The 23,921-nt window shown below is 49.2% G+C and overlaps 1 protein-coding gene across 1 annotated transcript in view; it reads right to left on the bottom strand.

Annotated features, from left to right (window-relative positions):
• Positions 1-23,921, bottom strand: part of UBE2QL1 (ubiquitin conjugating enzyme E2 QL1) — a 42,619-nt gene that overhangs the window by 17,919 nt on the left and 779 nt on the right. Inside the window, exon 2 of the mRNA XM_025867548.2 lies at positions 23,542-23,913. Within this exon, the coding sequence (XP_025723333.1) occupies positions 23,542-23,913 (372 nt within the window). The remainder of the gene's footprint in view (positions 1-23,541; positions 23,914-23,921) is intronic.

The raw sequence follows: 23,921 nt of genomic DNA on the forward strand, positions 1-23,921 counted from the left end.
TGTACCCCAATGTTTATAGCAGCAATGTCCACAATAGCCAAACTGTGGAAAGAGCCAAGATGCCCATCGACAGATGAATGGATAAAGAAGATGTGGTATATATACACAATGGAATATTATGCAGCCATCAAAAGGAATGAGATCTTGCCATTTGCAACGACGTGGATGGAACTGGAGGGTGTTATGCTGAGTGAAATAAGTCAATCAGAGAAAGACATGTATCACATGACCTCACTGATATGAGGAATTCTTAATCTCAGGAAACAAACTGAGTGTTACTGGAGTGGTTGGGGGTGGGAGGGATGGGGTGGCTGGGTGATAGACATTGGGGAGGGTATGTGCTACGGTGAGCGCTGTGAATTGTGCAAGACTGTTGAATCACAGATCTGTACTTCTGAAACAAATAACGCAACATATTTTAAGAAAAAAGGAAAAGAAGAAGATAACAGGAGAGGAAGAAAAGGGGAGTATGTCAGAGGGGGAGACGAACCATGAGAGATGATGGACTCTGAAAAACAAACTGAGGGTTCTAGAGGGTAGGGGGGTGGGGGGATGGGTTAGCCTGGTGATGGGTATTGAGGAGGGCACGTTCTGCATGGAGCACTGGGTGTTATGAACAAACAATGAATCATGGAACACTGCATCAAAAACTAATGATGTAATATATGGTGATTAACATAACAATAAAAAAATTAAAAAAAAAAGAGGTCTGAGCATTTAGAGTCCACTGGCAGTGTGCTATGCATAATGGGATAAAAGTGAAGGATTCAAACCCCTTCAGGCTACACACCACCATCCCAGCTTCCTGTGTCTGCTGGCCTTACGCAGGTAACAGTCCCAACACTCGCGTTTTCTGTTTGCAAGAAAACACAGGGCAAAGATACAGCATAAAATAGCTAAGTGTTGAAAAAGCAAGGAGCAGGGATCTTTCTGGAAAATGCAGTATTCTGTAATCATAAAGTAGTCTTAAGACTGCAATCAAAAACGGAAGTCGGTTCTAAATTCAAATTTCTAGGCTCTGGCTGAACAGCTTAGAAAACCGAGGGACTGATTTTGGCTGACCTAATAAAAATCAAAAAGTGATTTTCTATAAGCAACTGGGATGGCTATTATTACTTTTAGGTCATTACTTTGGGGATGTTCTGATTTCCACTCTTTTATTTGTATAATGGTGTTGCCATAGGATCTTTTCTCTCTGATTAAGTAAAAATTATAATAAGTGAAGAATTCAATCAGTGATTTTATATACATTACCAGGGATCTTCAAACAGTGCATACTTTATAACACAATATAGGTAAAGCTTGTGCCAGTCACTGTCCTAAGAGCTTGCCATGCATAGACTCGCTCAGTCCTCACCAGTGAGGAACTGCTATGACTTCCCTTATGATGGGGAAACCGAGGCCGAGCTCAGCTGCCAAGGTCACAGAGAAGGTAGGTGGTAGAACTGGACCTTGAACCCACGAAGCTGGGCCCCAGTGTCCATGCTCCCAGCCACTCTGCTGTGCTCGAGACAGCAACACCAGGTGATGGGAATATAAATACGGGGTGCCCACTCTAGTGGCTCACACCCCAAACGTGTCTAGATCATGAGCACGTTTGTATGATATTGGCACAATTTTTAATTGAGCTTTTCCTAATCGTATTTAAGTACTACATAAATTTTTTAGGCAGTATATCCAATTGTGCCAGTCCCCTGTGGAAAAACAAAGGTCACTTTATTTGCTTGTATCAGAGGCACAAGTCCTTTTCTAAGGCCACCCCACCCCCACCCTAACCCCTAATCAGGATTACATTTGACTCATTTCCTGTTCTCTCCAAACAAAGTTTCCTCCTCTGTGGGAGGGCACTGAGCTTTGGGGCCAGAGGAGGAGGCCCTTCTCTTCCTCCAGTCCAGTCCCTTTCACGGTGACACGGAGTTGCTTCACACATGGGGCGGGGCTCCTCTCTCATCAAAACCCAGGTGGATGCTGAGCACGGCAGCCTCAGATCCCGGGGGTGGGGGGCACATCCTTGCTGTGGGGTGAGCACGGGAAAGCACCAGTTGCCGGGGTGGCACGCAGATGGAATGGTACCCAAATTCTCACCTCCAGCCTCGCGCCGTACATACCCAGCACCCACTGGGTGCACAAGCATGCTTCTGGAGCGGCGAATGACAAATCTTGAAGAACTATCAACGTTGACCTCAAGGCTACTTTACGTCCCGGCTAGAATTCCAAAGCAAAGGTAGTACACAGTTCCCAACCCCGGTCCTGCTTGGTATTCTGCACACGTTAGCTCATCTACGCCTCACCCAGCGGCACACTTGTTGCAGTTTTGCAAATGACCGGGTAGAGCAGGAAGACTTCTCAGGGGTGTAGAAATGGTAAATGACAGTGTTCCTCTGCACCCCCAGCCTAGTTCTGGAATAGGCTGGAACCCCATGATGCAAAATTCTGGGAAATGGTTGCATTCTACAGACTGTGATTGGATAATCACCAGACACGCCAGCATCCCACTGGCTCCAAGAATTGTCAATTCCTCTGCATAAGCCCGGACATCCCAACTTCCCCTGAAGTGGACAGCCCCGTTCCCACCACCCCACCCCCGGCCCACGCTCATCCTTAGGAAGAGCCTAAGAACCAGTGTTATGCGCTGGAGAGGTGACCCCCACGGACGCGCAGAAGGTGGCGGTGGGCAGAGTCCGTTAGACCCCATGTCCACTGGCGCTGGCAGGCTAGAAACTTCAGCCTGCACCCAATTTCCGGCACAGCTTCCCATTAAGTGTCATTAATAATGTGAACGTGTTCAGAAAACTGGAATTTCAAAGTCAGATCTCTCCTGTTTACTGAAAACAACTCCTGCGATGTGTTGTCCTGTTTGCAGTCAAAACGTCTACGGGGGCTGGTCACAGGGCACGCTAACGAGATGTGGAGGGAGTTAGGAGCAAACCACCCAAACGATTGTTCCCGGCGACACAACAGTTGACCCCAGGTAGATTCTGCGGTGATGTTTTAAATGGTGGAAGGACAGTTTCTCAAATGCATCGTCCTGGTTTTGTTATTTCATATTTATGTTGGCTTGTGTTAAGATCCAAATACACAAAAATCAAGCTTCTTCTGTCTTCATATTTGAACTGGCGAAAACAATAGTTTTGCTCTGGTTTTGTTTGTCTGCCTCTCATGATATTGAGAGTTTTTCTGTGCCACCAGGATGGAGTATTCCGCTGACCTCATTATTTGTGGATGGTACAACTGCCTACACAGAAAATCCTAAAGGCTTAGCTATTTTTTTCTTTAAACCACTGATTGAGGTATGACTGACATACAAAAAGCTGCATGTACAACTTGATGAGTTTAAGACATGGCCATTTTTGATGAACTTGACATGGTGGACAGGTTAAAGCTTTACAAACAGCCATGTGCTTCCCAGCTCCCACCATCAGTTTGTGGCCCCACGGCCAGTGCTGGCCAGTGGACTGAGGCAGAAGTGACGCATGTCCTTCTGGGTGGGGGCCGTTAGGAGCGGATGTGCTGGTCCATTCTCGTCCCCTGTCCCTGTGTGCTCAAGGTCACGTGCCCCAGCTGGAAAGGGGCACCAAGCCACAACAGACCACGTGCAGGAAATACGTGTCCATTGGGTCATGTTGGATTTCAGGGGATGCTCTGTTGTAGGAAGTAAATCACCACTATGTGCAAAACTCTTGATGAGTAATTGAAAAAAACTTACATGGAACATTCATGATTCATAAAAAACAAAGAAGAGCAAAGAAGAGGTCTTGTGCTATCTGATGTTAGATTAGGAGGCTGTTCCTAAAGACAATACAGTATTTGTCCAGGAGTGGGCAGTTAAGGGAGTCATATTTATGTGGGGACTTGTCACAGGATAAAAATGGCAAAAAATAAATAAAATAAAATAAAAGGCAGTGGAAAAGGGCCAGGTGGGCCGGTAGACAGGGCTGAGGAAACGTGTTCACTACACAGAGGGAAAGGAAGGTGGATTTCTACCTAACAACATGCACGAAGACAATGGGCTAAATTTAAATGCAAAGGCGGAAGGTTACAAAGCCAGTGGGAGAAAACAGAAGGGCATATCTCGTGATGTAACGGTCTTCACGTGAAATACAACTTTGACCATGAAAAGATGGAGAAAGGAACACCTTCAAAAGTAGAGGGGTTTTTTTTTCTTCAATAAAAGATGAGAGAGAGCAAGACAGAGAAAATCCATATATTGGGAGAAAATATTCACAACGTCTAAAACCCACACAAGAAATTATATCTGGAAATCAGAGAATTCCAAGAAAAAGCCAGATAACCAGAAACCCAAAGAAAGGTAGGGAAAAATATTCAGAGAAAAGAATCGGAACAGCTAAAAATTATAGAGGGCAATGTCCAAACTGACTATCAGAGAACTCCCCTTTAAAACAGAGGTAAGGTACCACTTGTTACCTGTCAAGGGCAAGACTCAGGATGAAGGGTAACAATGAGGTTTTTGAGGAGGGACATGGACTGGCCAGGGAAGCCATTCTGGAAGATTCTGGCAATCCCTAGAGAAGGTCAGTATGCACAGGCCTGATGCCAGTGAGTCACGCCTGGGCAACGCGCCAAGGAAAGTCTGCATGTGTGTTCCTCAGAAGGCCAGTCTAAGGAGGTGAGCCGCAAAAGTTACATGATAACAAGAGCCAGAGGATGGCTGGGGTCTTCCCCACACAGCGGATGACTAAACGTGGTCGATGACCATCCTCAGGTGCTTATTTCTGGCTGGCAGAATCACGGAGCTTTCGGTCTCTACTTTGTAAATTCAGGTACTGCACACATTTTATATAGTAAGCATGGCTATAATCAGAAAAAACTCTTAAGAGCTCTAAAAATTAGACAGACTAAACATACATTACATTATTGTGTGTTATCACTCAATCTACGCTTTTTCTGGCCCCTTCATGAAATATAGAACCAGTAATATTAATAGCAAGAATCCCAAATCATGATGATGATGATGATGATGATAAAGGCTATAATATTATAGAACTGGCCCATCGCAGGCCCTGACTCAAGTGGACCATCTGGAGATGGAAAAGGCCCATTTCCAGAACTGCCCTCTGGGAAAGGCAGGTGTTCTGAGGGGCCCGTCCAGGTCATTACACCGTCCCCTGTCTCAGAAGGACCTCTGTGTATCTGGACGCGATGCTGGTACACAGTAACCGACCTGCAACTCAGTCCCACCAGGACAGCTCACTCGTCCCCAGCGCTTGTGGCCTCTGAAGGCCACTGACCGACGCAGGGTCTGGCCTGAGTCTCTGCCTATGATGTCTCCTGTTTTCACTTTCATTGCAGGAGGGCATCTGATTCCAACTCAGTAAATGCTGTGAAACTGAACTTCATTAGAGCAATCACTTCCCTAAGACACCATTATAATTGAGAAGGCAGATCAAAGGCAACAGAAACAGAGAAAATCAGTTTCTTTCTCATTTAATTGCTTTGTTTGGTTAAATGCATGTAGTGGAAGAAAAAAAATACCCTATAGACCATTTTAATTATGATATAGTGAACGTCAGGGATATCATCCCGAAATTAAAATGTGAACATCAAAGTGTACACTGTTTGAATAAGAAAATTACATAAACACTTTAATATGCCTTTTTATTTTATAAAAAGCCTTGGATCATATATATTAAGGACCCAGTCTTCTGATATTTTGCTGGGCTCTGATATTTGTGGCATTTATGGAAAAGCTCTCTGCTCGTGGAACCTGTGGGATCAGCGGACCTCCGTGGTCGGGCGTGGGAATGATGCCTGTGTCAGCTGTGAGTCTAGACACAGAAATAAGGCACTCATGACTGAGGAGCTGCAGGGAAGGCTCAGACCACGCTGCTACCCCCCCCCCCCCAATGCTGGTGACAGAGCCAGTACGCTTACTCTAGGGTCCAAAGTTCTGGGAAGACAAGACAGGAGGGACTTTTTTAAGGGTGGGCTGTAGCTCCACAAGGAGTCCAAGGAAGCTGGGGGAGAGGGCCATGTCTCTGCATGTCAATTTTGTTAGTTCTGCTGGGGAGTCCTCCTGGAGGGGGATCTCTGCCCTTTCTGGGGTCTTGGCAGCAGGCTAGCGGAGAGATTTGGGCATATTTTGGTGGATTCCTCTTTGAATAAAATAGGAAAACATGCAAAGTGCAAACCGCCCTCCCCATAAATTCTACGATGGACATGATGTATCACCAATACCAGCTGAGTGCTTGTTTCAAACAGTTTGATCAATAAAATTGACAACTAAGAATCGTTTCCTGATGCAACTCTAATTTGAATGAGTAAAATTACTCTAAAAACAGAGTTGACGGTTTTCAGAAAGCATCCTACATCTGGGTTTGATGAGGACCTCTAAAATGATAAAAGTAACTTTTGATTAAAAAAATGCATCCACTTGGGTGTTTCAGAATAAAAACCAATTGGCTTAAAACATATTGACTCTACCTTTGATCTTCGGGCGTCCACTACTATGGAGTTCCTGGATCAGCGACTCTCAAGCGGGTGTTTGAAATAACCATCAACCTTCCGCTCCTCCTGAATTATCTGCACCCCCTGCACCCCTCCACACCCTCTTATTAGCCCAACATTCTCTTTCTCTGCTGCCCCAGACATACGCATGTGCTGGGGCGTCCCCTCTCCCGGCCACCTGCCCCCGGGGCTGAGCTGATCTGGCTCCCCTGAGGCAGACACAGATCCTGGGGGAAGAGGAACAGAGACACAGCAGCCAGAGAGGAGCCACAGGACGGGGGACAGTCCAGGGACGGCAGGTTTGTTGAGACAGTATGGGTTGGAGAGAGAGAGGCAAGAACAGGGGACACACGGGGGGAGTGGCATGGAGCAGGGGTACGGTGTCTACGGAGACTGCAAACCAGTCACGTGGGGCCAAACAAATAGGGCCGAGGAATGGGGGCCCGGAGGGGAGTGCCCCAGCGGATGGATGGGGCCCCTGCTCCCCAGCTGGATAAAAATACAGGGAGAAGAGTCCCTACAGGTGGGAAGGAAAAGGAAAGCATGGAAAAGTAAAGTCAATCAAGGGGCGCCTGGGTGGTGCAGTCAGTTAAATGACCGACGTACTCGATCTCAGCTCAGGTCTTGATCTCAGGGTCATGAGATCAAGCCCTGTGTTGGGTTCCATGCTGGGCATGGAGCCTGCTTAAGTTAAAAAAAAAAATAAATAAAGGCAATCATGATTATCAGGAAAAAGTAGAACAGAAAGAGATTCTGGGAAAGTCAAGAGAAGCAAAGTGTTCTGGAAAAGCTGGAACTCATGAGGAGGAATGTGAAGTTATAGGAGCCCAGTGGAGCCCAGTTATCCCACGCAAGACCCCGAGGCAGCGTGGCCCCAGCACCAGGCCGCTGGCAGCCAGGGAGGTGAGACTCCAAGTTCAGGGCACAGTGGATACTCATGCATGCTTTGAAAGAAAGGTTCTGTTTTGGGCTCAGCTGTGTCCTCAACATTTATATGTTGATGTCCTGACCCCCAGGGGCTCAGAATCTAACTGTATTTGGACACGGAATCTTTCCAGAGGTGATTAAGGTAAAACGAAGCCATTGGGAGGGGGGGAGTCCCAGTCCAATCTGAGCGGTGTCCTTGTTAGAGGAGATCAGGACACAGACCCGCACAGCGGGGCGCCCAGGAAGGACACAGGGAGGAGAGGGGGTTGACAGCCAGGGAGAGAGGCCTCAGGGGAAACCCAACCTGCCCACACCTCGATCTCCAGCTTCCAGCTTCCAGATCATGAGAACATAAACGTCTGTTGTTGAAGCCGCCTGTCTGTGTTACCTTGTGATCCCAGCAGCCTTAGATAATAACACAGGCTACTACAGGCTCCAACCAGAAAAGTTACAGCCTAACGGAAGGAGGAGAGGAGAGGAGACAGAGGAGGGGAGGGAGAGAGGAGGACGGAACAGGAAGGGAGGGGGAGAGGGAGGGAGACAGAGGGAAGGAGGGAGAGGGACAGAATGAATTCACACAGTGGCACAGAAACCTCCAATCAGGATGAGGCCACGAAGAAATGGAGGAAGAGATGTGGGTGGACAAGTTCTTCAAATCACACCCTTCACATTAAAACTGCTGGACAAAAGGAGCCACCACCAGGAAGAGGACGCATGAACCAGGGACGGGAGCAGGGTCCTTCACTATCTCCTGCAGCCCAGACCCTGGCTTCCCTCCGTCGTCTACCTCCTGTGTTTTCTGGCCAGTAGGATGATGACATTTCAAGGGCACGTGATTAAAAACAAAAACAATACAACCAATTCTCCTTTCCAGAATCACCATGACCAGTACATTTGGCGTTGAGAGAAGAAAAGAAAACTCAAGTCATGTGGGATGCACACCGTACCGGGGGCGAAACTATTTTGGTACTTGGTGTCAACGCGCGAACGCCTTTTGATTGAGTGTCGTTTTATTGCTAAAAATGTCCACTTTCCCGACACTGCAATTACAGTGCGCTCAACACCCGTAATCTTCCTTTTGATGATTCATGATCCTGCAGTACCTGAAGGTCATCACCTCAGTCTCTCTACAATCACTGTGGAGTGACTACCAGCTGCAGGGCTGGACCATCTCCCTGGGCTCTACGTGCCCCCCGGAGCCCCACCACGGTGCTCCTGCTCTGCGGCGGTGCTCCCCGTCTGCGGAGGTGCTCCCCCCGGGGGGCAGGTGCTCCATTCATGGGGAGGTGCTCCCCTGCGGGGAGCATCCCATTCTGCAGGCTGGGAGACACCGCAGGGATCACGGGAGGAAGCATGTGCCCAGCAAGCAGGGAGCAGAATGCTCTGGGGTTTGCACAGGGAAGGGAGCACTCGGCCGGAGCCCAGGCGGGGGGACAGCAGAGACTTGCACAGAGGGTGTGAAGTGCAGATGAGCCTGCATGGATGCTGAGATGCCAACGGGAGGCTTGGCCTTGGGGTGCCAGAGAGGAAGCCAATTTCCTCCCTGGGGCGGCTCACTGAGTCCTCCCAAGGATGGTTCCCGTGTGCGAGGAGGAAGTGCGGAGCTGAAGGGACAGGCAGACCCACTGCTAAGACACTGAGCTGGGTCTCCCTAATCCAGTCCCTCAGTCAGGGTGCTCACCACCGTCCAGCCTCCCTGCTGTCCAGGGACCTGACAGGGTGGGAAGGGAGCAGGGCAGGATGGGGGAGCAGAGGGGAGGCTACGCTAGGGCCTGAACAGCAGAGGGCGACAGCTGGCAGTGAGCGGGGAGGTGATAAACACAGTGGTGGGTTAGATGAGTGCTCAGGAGGAAAGAGAGAGTTCGAAGTCGGGGAAATGATGAGTCAAGACTCCATTTTCGCTGAAGCCCGATGGGGGTTAACTTGGGAAGTCGGAGTGGGCGTTGGGTGGTACAGGAAGAGCTCGTGGGGAGACCAGGTCTTGGGTTCCCACGCTGATTCCCACCTAGGACGCGAGCTGGCTCTTCTCCTCCAGCTGTGGCCTCCCTCCTCACCCTGAGTCTGAGCTGCTAGGTCCTGGGTCCTGGGGGAGTGACTAGGGGGCACGGAGAAGCACCTCGGGGTACCCCCCAGAGCACTGGTGGTAGGGGGAGTGCAGGGTCCCCCACCCTCCTCAGGCTCCATAACACCTCTCCTCTTTTGGGGCAGTGGAAGCCAAGACCAAGAACACTGGGTCACGGGACAGCAATTTGGTGAGTTCCATTTTTCTAATTTCCTGGCTTTCTGTTATGAAATTAAAATATTCGCCCTTCTTTAGACATAATCTCAGTATTGCTGCTACCTCACCTTGCTCTGAAATTCTAGTACGAGTATGTGTGAAGAAGACTCTAAGAAATGAAGCCAGCATGACATGAAGTCAGCTACTTCCAATGACGACCTTACGGACAGACAGAGAATACGTGTGCTGGAAAGTTCCACTGTAATGGACTGGGAGCTATTTCTCATTTCTTTGCCATTGATGGGATAACAACTCACCACTCTGACCTTGGAATTTAGGAATTTTGGAATTCCGTCTGGGGCAGGATTTTCAATCTCTTGCAGAATTCGATTTAGATGGCAAAGAAATGCCGACGTTGTCACACCTCAATAAACATCAGTGAAATCTTTGTTTACAGGTGAGCGCGTTCACCACGCCGACTTTTCCCAACCCTGCTTAATGATGTGATTCTACAAATTAAAACAACAACAACAGCAACCTTAGAATAGTGTGGGGAAAAAACTTCAGTTTAAAGTCACAGCACAAATGCTAAGCTTCAGCTTGGGCTTTGGGAACTCTTTGGCTCAAGGCTCAGCTCCTGGGGCCTTGTGTCCTGTCCGGGCCTGAAGCCCACAGAGTGTGGGAGGGGGTAGTGGCCACACCACGAGCCAACAACCTCTGACGTCTACACCGGCATGGAGACATGGAAGGGTGTCCTGCCCGAGGCAGCCCGCCCAGCAAACACCACACTCCTGGTCATCCCCGTGGTTCTTTCTTGTCTCTGCAGGCATTCCCAAACCTGCATTCTCTCCCCAGATTTCTTCAGATTACCATGTTAGACGTTTAGCATATGGTACATGGGTATGGTTTTGTTTATCCAACCTGAGTGATGCCTTCTAGAATTTTCTGAAATATTCTCTAAAAGGCGACCTACCCGTAAACACTGGGACTTACTGAATCCAAAGAATAGCAGAAAGTAGTGAAATCAAGGAGACTGGCAGGAGGTGAACAAGAACGCTGGGTGCACAGCAGCAGTACTCCCTGGGGCCGTGTAGACAAGACCGGCCGTCCATGTGGACCAGCCAACAAACGGATGACGGAGAGAGCCATGCTTCTGAAAGGAAAGATGACTGCAGAAAGTCCCCCTTCTTGTCACTCTCTTAAACTATGCCCGACTCCTCGGGCTAGTTAGCATCACTGCATCCTTCTTCATAAGACCAAACACACTACAAAATAATAGCCTTTCCTGGTAGATTTAGAAGCCGGCAATGTCAGAAGCGTTTCCGTCCTGCAGAGATCTTCACATTTCCCTGAACCCTCTGGGGCAACTTAATTTCACAGCACAGAGTGGATATTTCCACCGGACCTGTGGGGGTGGCCCCACAGGGATTTTGGATGAGGCCCATTCTGTCCTGAGTGCACGCTAAGTGAAGGCAGTCCTTTCTTCCGCATGTCTCGTCCCCAGCTGCTTCTGCCCAGGCCCTCACGGAGGCCACCTTCTCTCGAATCAGTGGCCTCTCAAGCTTGGGTCTCTGACAACTCCTACCTGATGGTGCTACAGAAATGAGACAATAGAGAGGGAAGAAGATGCGCCTTGGAATTCGAAGTCCCCAGTTCCTGCCTGAGAAGCAGCGGTCTGGTTCAATGACATTACCAGCGGGAGCTCTAAAAATAGGCACTTGCCTGGTCCCTCCTGGCTGCCAGCCCATCGTCTTCCTCATGCCGGAATCCCTCCCTGTCTTGGACCTCCAGAAAGCCATGCCTGTGGAAGGGCTCTGGAAACGGTAAAGGTGAATGCCAACAATGCTCTGGGACGGGGGTCCGCCTTGCTCCTGCTGGTCCACCCCAGACGCTGCCCCCGGCCGGCACCTGTTGGCAGAACCTGCACGCCTTTCCCCCACACCAACGCCTCTTAGAGACATCTCCATTCTTCCTACACCTCCTCCCGCGCCCAGGTGTGAACGCCTTTCCTGGTTGGGTGCTGACCTTGACCCAGTTCTGAAGTGGCACCTCTGTCCCTTTTCCCACAGGCCTTAAATGTTAAACAGGGGCACCTGCCCTCGTGCAAATTACGGCCCCGTCGAGGGCAAAACCATCAAGTGCTGAGTAGCAGTGAACACACAGCCTGCTGGCTCGTCCTTCCAGCGAAGCCTGGAGTGCCCTGTGGCGCCTCTGATCGTGAGAGCAGCCAGCCTCTGAGATGGCAGGGGTGTGTGGTTGGGGCCAAGGTGTGGACCGAGGTCCTTTCATAATTTTCTTAGGATCGGGCGACTGACATGGTCTCAACCGAAAGAGTTGACGACCGGAGAGAAAAAGAAACACACAGAAATGTGAAAAATCGGTCTGAGCCACAGTGGGTAGAACTGTTTCTGTTTGCTCGCTCTGCTGTTGAAGACGGTCCACACCCACCGAAGCCCATCCACCGATTTAGATATTACAGATTCACTTACAAGAGAACACCCCTTCTTAGACCGGTGTGGGCAGCAGGCCGAGAAACACGGGGTGGAGCACACTCACACCTCTGATGACCTCAGAATTTGGGTTTCAGATTTCGGTGTGGCTCAACTATGGGAAAATCATCAAGAGTACAACAGAAACAGCGTATAGATCCTGGGGGATCAGCGAGCCTGCGCCATCCCCTCTCCTTGCGAGAATGTTGCCCCTTCCCACCAGAGTCTTGGGGGTCGCAAGGATCCTGGAGACATTCGGGTGCTCTCCTACCCAATGCAGGAAGACTAACCCTAGTTTTGGGGCCAACACTCGGGGCCCTAACTGAGCAACGAGAATGTGAGGCAGACACCGGTGTTCACTGTTGATTCGCTTCTAACAGTCACAATATCACATATCTGCTCCTGGAGGTGTCTGAAAAAAATGCAAATCCTGTGGGTTGAACATTTCAACTAGATTTCCCTTGAATTCCACTGAAGGAAAGGCCTTTCCTGAAGGTGCCTAGAAAGACAAGGCATGCCTGACCACAGTGAAATTCTCTGTGCATTATAGAGAGGTGATCCAGCTGACCTGTGGCCACTGCTGATGTCCACAGCATTTTACACAATTTTAAATTTCACTTCTGAGCCAGGTCTTCATCTTGATACAAAATGGTAGCCCAAGTGTTCCACTGGCTATCATATTCCATAATGAAGACAGCATCTCAATATTTAACGGCTAACAAAAACTTCCGGTGTGTAGCGAGATACGATGAAATGGATGTATTAAGTAATGTTCTCGTGTGTAACTTTGTACCTTAACAGTGCCACGAATATTAAGCTAATTTAATGATACTGCTAACAAACAGGATTCTTAAGAGAGCAGTCGTAAAGATGAGCGATAGTCCTCAGACCTGTGGTTGGACAATAAACGGTCACGGTTACGATCAGAAATCAGCTCCTCACGGAGCACGATGACTCAAGGACGGAAAACCCACAGATGCCACGATAAGAGCCCGCAGTGAGCGGGAGTGGCAGGCTATCCTGAGATTTTTGTGATTATTTGTAAGATCATGGGCAAGGGTGAAATAATTTGAGCCAAATGGATGTCAACATTGCCCTGAAATGCTAAAAGTTATGAAAGCAGATCCTTGTGTGTAATGGATCTGAATGTGAGTCCAATTCTGGGTCTTTGGTGATACTTCCCTTGTGTGTTTATTTCACTACTTAGTCTACTTCTGTGGAGGAAGAACCAGGAACTGATCACCTCCTCTGCGTGGGGCGGCGCATGTGTACATTATTTCCTTTGGGCATTACGATTCACCTGGGCAATGGGGTTACATTTCTCACCTTCAAGTGAGGCATCTGAGGCTTGAGGAGGTGTCTACCTGCCCAGCAGCAAAGCAGGTTGGGAAGAAGGGATGGCATGGGAGCCCTGCGCTTGCCATGCTGTCCATGGCTTTATCCCCACTCCACCCAACAGGATGATGGTGGAACTGACATCCATGCTGGACTCCTCAACCTCAATCCCAGTGTCCTGGCCAGAAGCTGCATTATAAGCTTTCAGAGCTTTCCCGAGACAGCCATGGACACTGAGAGCCACGCGCTCTCTGGGGTTCCTGACCTGGGGCCATGCCCACATCCCCAACGGTACAAGGGTACCTAAACTTGGATGGAACAAAATGACTTTGTTTTCACCACCTCCTCAATGCAATCCAGCACTTCATTTAATTATGATTGAAGGTAAAAAACCCCAGCAGTGTTAGCAATGCCTTGACTTTGTCACTAATAGAAAACAAGATTTTAAAAGAAAATCACATTCCAGTTGGTGTAAATATCTTGAAATGCCATTGCTGTGTCCAATTATAGGAGCTGTCAGACCTGTCTCTAGATCTCAACGTTACATATGTTAATAAAGATGTGCTTCTTAACGTTCTATTTTAGTCCAACGCTTTAACAAATGTGATAAATGTATTTTAATATAATAGATTTCCTTTGAAATTCTGTGAATTTTATTTTGTGCATTAAAAAAAAATTATTCTGAGGAGGGATCCATGGGTCTCCCCAGATGCCAAGGGGGCATGCAGTGGACCTCGTCAGAGACACAGAGTCGGCAGGAAGGAAGGGGTTCTGAGGTCTCTGGTTCCTCTCTGACCTATTGGGAGAATAACCAACAAGAGACCTTTATCTTTCCTGACCATGAGAAGGCAGAGGCCAGTATTCCTCTTTCAACAAAATTACTTTAAAAAATCACCTAATTCAATCCAGCAGACTTCAAACTCACTTTTTATTAGATCTGGTTTATTTATGAGTGATAATAATTTCCTTTAAGCTTTATATAACTCCACTGGTGGATCCTACAGTTAGAGAAACTGTCTCCCATGAGCTAAGATGATGATGTTTCACCATATGCATTGTCCAAGTGATCAAGAAGAAATGAGCAGCTCTGTGAGGGGTGGGGTTGCTGGGGCCACTCTGGGGGGCTCCTCTGTGCTAGTTTCACATTGGCGGAGGGCACTTGCCCAGAACCCTACCCCAGTGTGCTCTGCTTTCCCCATGTAGGACTGCAGGGGCTCCCAGCCCAGGGGAGTGTTCTCTGCCTGTGGGTGCAATGCTGAAGGGCAAGCTTCCCTGAGAAGCAGCCCCCGTGCACAAAGGGAGATGAAAGCAATTATTATTTTAGTAATCTGATGACTTTTAAAAGTTACATTTTAAAGGCTTATAATATTCAACTAGTTACAATGAATTTAAGCTTGTAACAAATTCAATTCCAAGTTTCCTCCATAATATTTCTACATTTCCCTGGCTGGGAAGCAGAGTGAAGTAGGGTATGTCGTTATCATGAAAGACCTCAACACAGATGAATCCTTGCAGCAATTAATATTTATTTTGTACCATTCCATCCAATTTCTGACTCGTGTCTCCTGGGAAGCAAAACGGGCATCCGGCCTGACACTCAAAATTCACCCTAATTCATATGTGTCAGTAAGGCAAAAATAACTGTTTTAATCATTATGTGCACAACATGTCCAAATTTATAAAATAGTAATAACTGCTTTTTATTATAACCAATATATAATCAATTCTGTAACTCCATATTCTGATTTTTGGAAATGTCTGATTTTCAAGATCAAAAAACAGAAAGCACCACCTTAATATTTATATGTAAATTCTTCCTTTGATTCCCATGTGAGCTGAGTGCCTTTCAACTTAAAATGTAACCTAATCCATCCTAAGATAGTATTTCCTTACCTCTCTCATCAAAGAACTTTTAATAATAATAAAAAAAAAAATCTCGGGACTGCCTGCCAAATATTGTGATGGAGAATTAGTATTTATCTTACAGAAATGATTTTTACAGTAGTAATTTCTTCAATCTGAGTTGTTTCACCAATGTAGAAATTATATTCAAAAAGCACTTCTTTCTCAAGTTTTTCAGAAATTTCAGCAGCCTGTCCATAGTGAGTACCCAATCCATAGTCACAATCTTCTTTTGCAACCAGGGGCAAAGCGAAGGGAATGGGGTGTCTGCTCGGATCGGCAAGTTGCATGAGCAACAATTCACTTGGCACACACGACGCGTGGGGCATTGTGCAACGGGAGGGGCAATACAGCTGTCCTGTGTAAATGCAGTCTGGCAGGATAAGGACAGAAAAGAGCGGCCTCCGGAAAACGTGAGGTCGTTGAGAAGAGGGCCTTTGGCCGAGGAGTTGGAGCATCAAGGATGCCTGGGTCTCACCTGGTGAATGTTGGGGAGGAGACCGGCCTGTGAGCTAAGGGCTGGCAGGGGCTGGGGGAGGATAGACCTCCCTAGGGGCCACGGTAGGTGGCGGCAGGCCACCATGCGTGGATAGCACTTGGGGGCTTGCGGGGTATTCCATAAGGGTCATAATGAAGACTGTGAGAGCGCCAGGTCTGTGTCTTGGGGGAGCCAGGAAGGCTGCAGCATGGAGGACGGAAGGGGACAGAGAGACTGGGTGGCGCACTGCAGGAGTCCAAGCAGGAGGTGACCAGCATCTAATGAGGCCGGAGAGCAGGTGGAGAAGGAAAGGCAGGTGGGAAAACATGAAAGGAAGAGTCCCCATTTACCCTGCTCCCTGCCCATGCCCAGGCCCGTTGTGTGGGGAAGAGGTAGGTCTGGTGACTTCTCTCGGCTCCACAATCATGCCCTGCCCACTACTTCCAGTGCTTTGCCCCTTGGTGGGTCCCAAATCAGCTTCCTTCCCCAACGTTCTCAATCTGGGGTCCTGGGTCCTCTGGCACCACTTACTGCCCCCGGTCTCACTGAAGTGGCCGGGCAGGGAGCCGTCCAGGAGGAGGGCCAGGGATGACACATGGGATGATGAAGGAGTGCCACGGGAACACCACAGGCATCATGGCTGTGGGGGCCGTGGCATGGTAGACCCTCCGCAAATGGGTGCCGAAGGAAGGAATGAATGAACAAACGAAGTGTGATGAGGCAGAATTAGTGAACAATTAACCCTTATTGTAGTTTGCTGTCTCGCTGGGTAGGAAAGCATGGAGGTTACTGGAAACATTTCTGCCATTACAACGACTCCTTTGCGTGTTTTGGGAATGCCTGCTCTTCCCACTTCTTGGCTATGGAATAACACTCACAAACACAGGCGAGCCCTGAACGCTGGGGTCCCACCCACCTGTAAGGAGAATGTTCCCTCTGCGAACATCACGCAGGAGGTTTGAAGACCCTGCTGACCCCAGGACCCCTCCTCTCGCAAGTCCCCAGTGCACACACGGGCCATTGCCAGTGGTCAGGTCCATGGATACTCAACGAATGGGCACTTATCCGTGCAAGGTCTGACTGTGGCGCGGCCCTGGCACGCCAAAGATGAATGGGTTTCTCATTGTCCCCACTGCGTACTTCTCCGTGGCAGGCACTTTATGTGAGTCTTAGGCACCACGGTGTACCCAGGGAATGTCTAGTACATAGTAGTCCGTAGGCACTCAATCCCTGTGCCGTAAGAACTGGTTAGGTCCTACTGGTTACCTCTGGGTAGTCTGAGCTCCTGAGTCCTCCCAGCTGTGTCTAACGGGTCAGGGAACTCTCTTGAGCACACGTCCGTCTTCCGGGGCTGCGCTCCCCCTCAGTCCAGGGAGGAAGGGCTTGGTTTTGTGATGGCTCCTCTACAACAGGAGGGCTTCCGGGGGGCTCTGCCAGGGGTGGCCCAGGACAGCGAGTCCACCCAGGCGGGAAGAGGGAAGGTGAGAGGTCGATGACATCCCCGCCGTCTGCAGGTCCTGCTGGGGCTGCTGGTGAGGAAGCGTGCACAGAAGGGGGACACGTCCTGGTCCTCGGTGGCTGGTTCAACCCCAGCCACACATTAGACTCACACGGGAGCTTTTCCAAGCCTCTACCGGGGCCTGACTCTAGACCCATGACGTCCGACTCTCTGAGGGTGGGGCCCCAGTACTGGAATAATTTCAACCCTCCCAGGGCATCTCATTTACTGGGGGGCTGAGGACCCCTGGCAGAGAGGAAAGAAGTTACACCTGCCACCCCCCCTCCTTCTCATCTCCCCATTACCTTATCAACCCAGCGAAGATCACACCTTCACCGGATCTGAGATGCAGCTCCAAGAACCCACTATTAGTGGGTGCTTTAAAACAAAACCAAACCAAACCAGCATGAAAGCCATTTTGCTGGTTCCTTAGCTGTCCCCATAGTGGTCCGGCTGGGTCTGCCTTACTTGTCAACATGGATTCATACACACTGTTCCTAGAGCAGAAAAGGGCAGAACTCTCATCTGTGGGCCTCTGGCTTTAAAACGAACTTTGAAATATTGTGACTTATTGGCATTTTCGATTAACAAAGAACCCCCTACCCAAACTATGCTGTCCTTTAACAAGAAAAACAAACCTCTCACATCCCTTCATCTAAATCAGAAAAATAAACAGAAACGCATTGGCATTCTCATCTCGCAAATTCAGATTCTCAAAAGTCCACAACTCAGGGTAAAGTGAGTCGCTCCTATTATTAACTGTACCATCAGCCACAGGCTGTGCACACTGCCAGGGAGCGAGCTATGGGAGCCCGCCAACTTGGCATGGGCCTATTTTTAGGATACAGAGTCCTGTCTGTGTCCTCCTGCCCGTCCTACTTGATATCAGAACAAGCTATTTTTTCTTCAAACAGTCAAGCACATGGCTACTTCAAGCTGCAGAGTCATCCTGGGTGGGCAATCATCTCTGTCACCTACACTTGGCACAGGACAAAATGACAGAGTGACTCATAAGGACTCCCCTCCAATGCTTTCTCCTCAGTGAACCCATGGCTTCACCCACCCCTTGGTTGTCACTGTTGACACTCTCCCCTCCCCCCACTGCTTCCCCCTACAGGGGCTGCTAACTCTGTTCCAGGTTGGTCCTGCTGGGCCCTCCTCAGTGTGGTCCTGTGTTCATAGGAATTGGCTTCACTAACGTTACTTTGCAAACCAGCAAAAATCTCTAGGAGGCTGAATTAGTTACAAAATTCCCGTTTGGGCTTGTTCTGGGCTGCACTGTGGCCCCACACAATTCCTGTGCTGGAGTCCTCATCTCCCGCACCTCGGAATGTGACTGTATTTGGAGACAGGGTCTTTACAGAGGTGATCAAGTTAAGCTGCTGTCGTTAGGGTGGGCCCTAATCCAGTGTGACTGGTGTCCTTATGAAATTGGGACACAGACACGCACAAAGGGACAAGCCTGTGAATACATAGGAAGGAGACAGCCATCTCTCAGCCATGGAGTGCAGCCTGGGGACAGATTCTCCCTCACAGCCTCACAAGAGCCCCGCCCTGCTGACACCTGATTTCCAAAGGCTGCCTTCCAGAACTGTGAGATGGTGAATTTCTGTTGGTTAAGCCACCCAGCAGCCCTAACAGACTAATGCAGGCCTTCAAACCATGTGTCAATGAGAACAGGTTGGAAGCAAATACACTTTGGGACCCAAAGGGCTGGCCACCTATATCGCCTTTTCTGACCAGAACTGGAGACGTCACAGTCCTAAGTAAAATGCTGCTCCTAGGCCTCGTACTTTGGAAGATGTTCTGAAGAAGGTGGTATTTGTGTGTGTGCACGTGTGCGTGCGCACAATTCTCAGCGACACTCATGATGCACAGCGCCTTAAGTCCTAAGATCTGCTCAAGAGATGCACCGTCTCATCAAAGGGCCGATGTGCAGAGCCCGTTCCTTTTCTACCACATTCTGACACCTGCCAGCTTCCATTACTCAAAGATTCCAGAGGCTAACTCCGAGGCAAACAGAACTGTCCTGGAATCGCTTACTACTCGGGAGTTCAAACACTACGATCTGAGGATGTTTTAGTCCCGCTGTTCTCGCCGTTCTGCTGATGCCTGACCGGGTGTCTGTTCTCAGCAGACACACACGGTTATCGTGCCGGTCACAGGGAGTGGACCACTGCCTGGGGACAGCCAGCGGCTTAGGCGGCCCCCAGCTTGACTCTGCCGTTCCTGACCAGCCGGTCACGACCGGGTCTCGCTTTCCAGCGCCTTGGCACTCATTGCTAGAATTAGAACAAGACGTATTGATTTCGCCTGGCTGTGTGGAGCTACAGTTCCCCGCCCCCCCGTACAGAGACCGTCGGAAGAGGGGCACCGAGTCGGGTGAAGCAGCCTCAGCGCTCGCTTAGCCGGCGGGGGCCCGGCGCGGGGTGCATGGCAGTTAGCCACGGTGGCTGCCTGCTGGCTTGCGTCGTGCGGCTGGCTCTGAGAAAGCAGAGGAGGAGTGAGGAACAGCTTTCCAAGAGCCATCTGGTTCCCTGCCCCTGGCGATGTCTAACTAAGGAGACACTCAGGAGGTACGGTGATGAGAAAACAGAACTCGGAGTAAGAGCCCCCTCGAACGGCTTTTTGGGGACCCTTCTGCTCGAACAACTGCAAATGGAAGGTCTCTGTGCAGTCATTCAATGATCCCAGGCTCCAAACCGGGTGCATAAGCCCGGGAACTCTGTCGCACTTCCCGGGCTAGGCCCCTCCAACCTCAGTGCTAGTGAGCCTAGGCTTCCAGAGCCTGTTCTCGGAAATCTCCGCAAATGAGTCCACACGTGGGGCTACCTACGAGGTGCAAACACAGAGCTCACACTGCAACTGACCTAACTTTCCAGACCAACATCTTACTGCTTCTGAATGTGGAAAATCCTACCCTAGAGCTAGGGATCTTCTTCTTTTGGTTTAGTAAATGATAAAGGATATATATAATGGCCCAAAGTTTTAACATTTTCACCAGTTCACTTTAAAAGTATGGGAATTTTTCATTCAATTGCAGAAAATCAAAAGAATTACCAAAAATGTCTCCATTTAGTCAAAAGAAGGATTAGTAATAGACAATAAACAGGCAAGACAAGTGTGTCACTATCTCTGTATAGAATACATCATACAAGCAACATATAGGAATTTCATTTAAAACAACCACAAAGCAGCACTGAAGAGACTGATAAGGTGGGCCAGTCAGGCAAAGGTCTCGTGAAATGACTGCATTTATCGTATCATGTGATAACCCCAAACTTTTTATTTTGTGCACAAAACTGTTAAGCAAATCTTTTGTTACTATTACCAATGAAACCTTTAAAAGATTTTACGATTTCTCTGAAGGCATAGAAACAAAATCAACTTAGTGTATCCTCAATTCAGAAAGTTAAGCTGAGCAGTTATGCAAGAGGAAAACAAGCCTTTCTTAACTTTGTCGCTTAAGAAAAACGAATCCTAAAAAAGAAATACCAACAGATGGAGGAACTGAACTAGAAGAGAATGATTCTTTCTTTTAAACTAATTATTGGTTTGGTGGCAGTCCCGGTTCTCTTTGAATACCTCATCAGGTACTTTGATTCCTTTCCCAAATTCTATTACCTTTAACTATGGAAATAATTTGGTAACTACAGTATGTGCACTGAACAATCTGTAGGCAGGGACTTCATAAAAGGAAATGCTCAGGTCCCTGAGACACTATTAGAATCCCTTTGCACACAGAATCTTGAAGCGTTATGACTTCATTTCTCTTATTCTCACATTGCATTCTGGAGAGGTTATGTGTATCCCATGCCAGGGCCTTTTGGGTGTTGAAGTCAGCACAGAAAATGCAAAGAAATTGAACTGGTGTTTTCATAAGTTGCTGCATTCTTCCCTTCAGTTGATATCTTTCATACACTAGAATTTAGAACAGTTGATAATACCATATGCTTGCTGGAGGGCCCTGAGTTCGATTAAGTGAGATTTTGAAAATACTAAATAAAAATGTTGATAATTACTTTCAACACTGAAGTCTCTAGCTCGCAAACTGTGTGCAAGACTCTTAATTTGAATTATGTAGGAAAGGAATATAGACCCAAGGACCTGCTTCTTTTAAGAGAAGTGCACAGGCATGCATGCAACTATTATGCATAACTTTAATTTAAACATGGAAACCATGTAATTTACAAAGATGTATCTCTTTTTAAGAAACTTCCTCATTTCCCATTTGAAATCTTTATTTTCCTACATCTTTCAAAATGTAGGCTGTGATCCAAGGGATGTCTAGGATTTCTTCCAAACCTAAAATGTCATGATTCTGTGGCTCTATAAGGCAAAACGATATTCCTCTTCCCCTGGTCCCTAAACTCATCTCACTGTGGAGAATGAAAGAAGGTAAGAGACTATTCCAGAGAGTTCTGATTAGCAACGATTTAAGAAACAGATAACAAAGGCATTTTGCAGAATATTCTTCCACATCATTTGTATAAATCCTGTTCAGAAAATAAAGTGTCCCCCCATTCCTGTGGCTCGTATTAAATTTCGGTATCTTACATCAGAGCCAGCATTGAACGGAAAGAAATCAGAATGAACCTCTCACGTTAAAGCGTTAAAGCTCTCTCGGTTAAAGATGTCTTTCCAGAGCTGTCACCTCCATCCTTTTCCTAACTCAAGAGATAAGTGGAACCTAAATCCCAGAAAAGATAGTTACTTGGTAACAACAGACTTCATTCTTGACCTAACTCCTCCACTGGAGTTAGGATGCTATTTGAGTGGAATCCCAGGGGCTCCACCTTCAGTGAACTTGGCAGAACAAGCATGATTTGATCATTGTGAAAGACCCTGCGGTAAAAAGGACAGAGGCAGGTGACAGGGGGCTGATGGCTTCTGATATGAGGGCTGCAGAATGATCAAATCGAGAGGTCATTCAGGGTCTTCTACATAAAACAATGATTCTCCATAAATCTACAATTGCCCCTATAAAAATATGATTTTATTAGCTGTTTACTATTGATTCGGAGAAAATATCAACCAACTCAAGCACGATCAAGAGCACACAGGATGGAAAGACAAAACCATCAGCCAGGTGGGAACACACCTCAGCAGATCCATTCATTCTTTGCTCTCAGGTTCCCTGGATTTCTTTTGGTAAAGCTGCCATCTGGTGCAACAGGCAAGAAGACTCAGGCGTCCAGCTCCCGCCCCCCTCCCCTCGCCCACATTTCACCACTTAGTTAAAAATCTTTAGCCCTGATAAAGGATTCAACTCCAGGAGGCATGAGGAAACCCAGGGAAGAAACATCTGAGAGAGACCAGGAGCAGAGGTGATGGTTCTGGAAGGGGGCACGTGCCAGGCATTTCCTTGACAGAGTCTGGCCTTGTCACTTAAGGAACCACTCAAACCACACCTCTGCTTTTCCAGGGAAATTTCTGAAGAGCACAATTTTCACCTTTGCCCTAGATGCTGCTCAGAAGGAGCCAGCAGAGCAGGGGAGCAGATTCACCAGCAGGCCGGGTCTCCGCAGAGCACCCCGCCTGCACAGCACCCACCTGAGATGTTGGGGAGGAGGCCTTCCTGTGTGTGTGTGTGTGTGTGTGTGTGTGTGTGTGTGTGTGTGTGTGTGCGCGCGCGCGCGCTCCCGCGCGCACAGGCGCGGGGAGGGGAGTGATAAACTCGCTTGGGCATTCAGATCCTGAGGAACATGTAAAGTTGCACCCTCAGGAGATTATGGGGGTCCAAAATGGGGAGAAGCAGATGAGGGGCAAGCGTGGGTGGGAGTGGCGAGCAGAAGGGGAAGTTAAGGGGGGCTGGGAAGGCGGAAAGGGAGAGAGGGAGCAGGAGATGGGGAGAGATGGTGGAGGGCACAGGTTGAGGAGAGAGAGGTGGATGGGGAGTGGAGAAAAGCCATAAAGGGCAGAGGTTGCAGGGATGGGGAGCGAAGGAGGACGGGAGGGGTCAGGCGCCCACGAAACGGGGGAGAAAGGCAGCGGAGGGCCTGGGGGAAAGCCGGGCAGTAAGCGGACGGTCGCCGCGCCGAGACAGGGAGCGCGAGCGCGGGCGACACCCCGCGGAGCCCCGAGACCCGGTGGGAGAGAAGGGGTTGGAGGACCGCGCTCCGGGACGCGGGCCCGAGGCGCCGGGCGCGTCGCCTCGTCGCAGGCGGGTCTGGAGGGGGCAGCCCGGCGCCCCGCGCCCCCGCCCTCCCCGCGGGCCCGCCCGCCTTACCTGGCCCTTGACCAGGCTGGCGGCGAACTGGCGCATGACGGCCTCCACCGTGTAGGCGCTGGACCAGCCGCGCGGCGTGAGCAGCTCCATGCAGATGGCGCCGCCGTCCAGCACGTAGCCGTTCTCCAGGCGCGGGCTGAGCACCCGCATGAAGGGCGGCGAGAAGGGGAAGTTGTCGGGGAAAGTGAGGTTGAGCAGGATGAACTCGGTGTTGGTCTCCTTCATGTCCTGCCACAGCACCGAGTCCTTGTCCACCTGGTGCAGCTTCACGTTCCAGTCGAAGAGGCTCTCGTCCACCAGCTCCACGGAGATGAAGCGGTCGCTGAGACGCGCGATGTCCTGCAGCTCCTTCATGAGCCGCCGGCTGCGCACCTGTGTGC

The sequence above is a fragment of the Callorhinus ursinus genome, unplaced genomic scaffold (assembly GCF_003265705.2).
Source record: "Callorhinus ursinus isolate GAN/ISIS: 27379988/994484 unplaced genomic scaffold, GSC_fseal_2.0 scaffold3, whole genome shotgun sequence".
Lineage (NCBI taxonomy): Eukaryota > Metazoa > Chordata > Mammalia > Carnivora > Otariidae > Callorhinus > Callorhinus ursinus.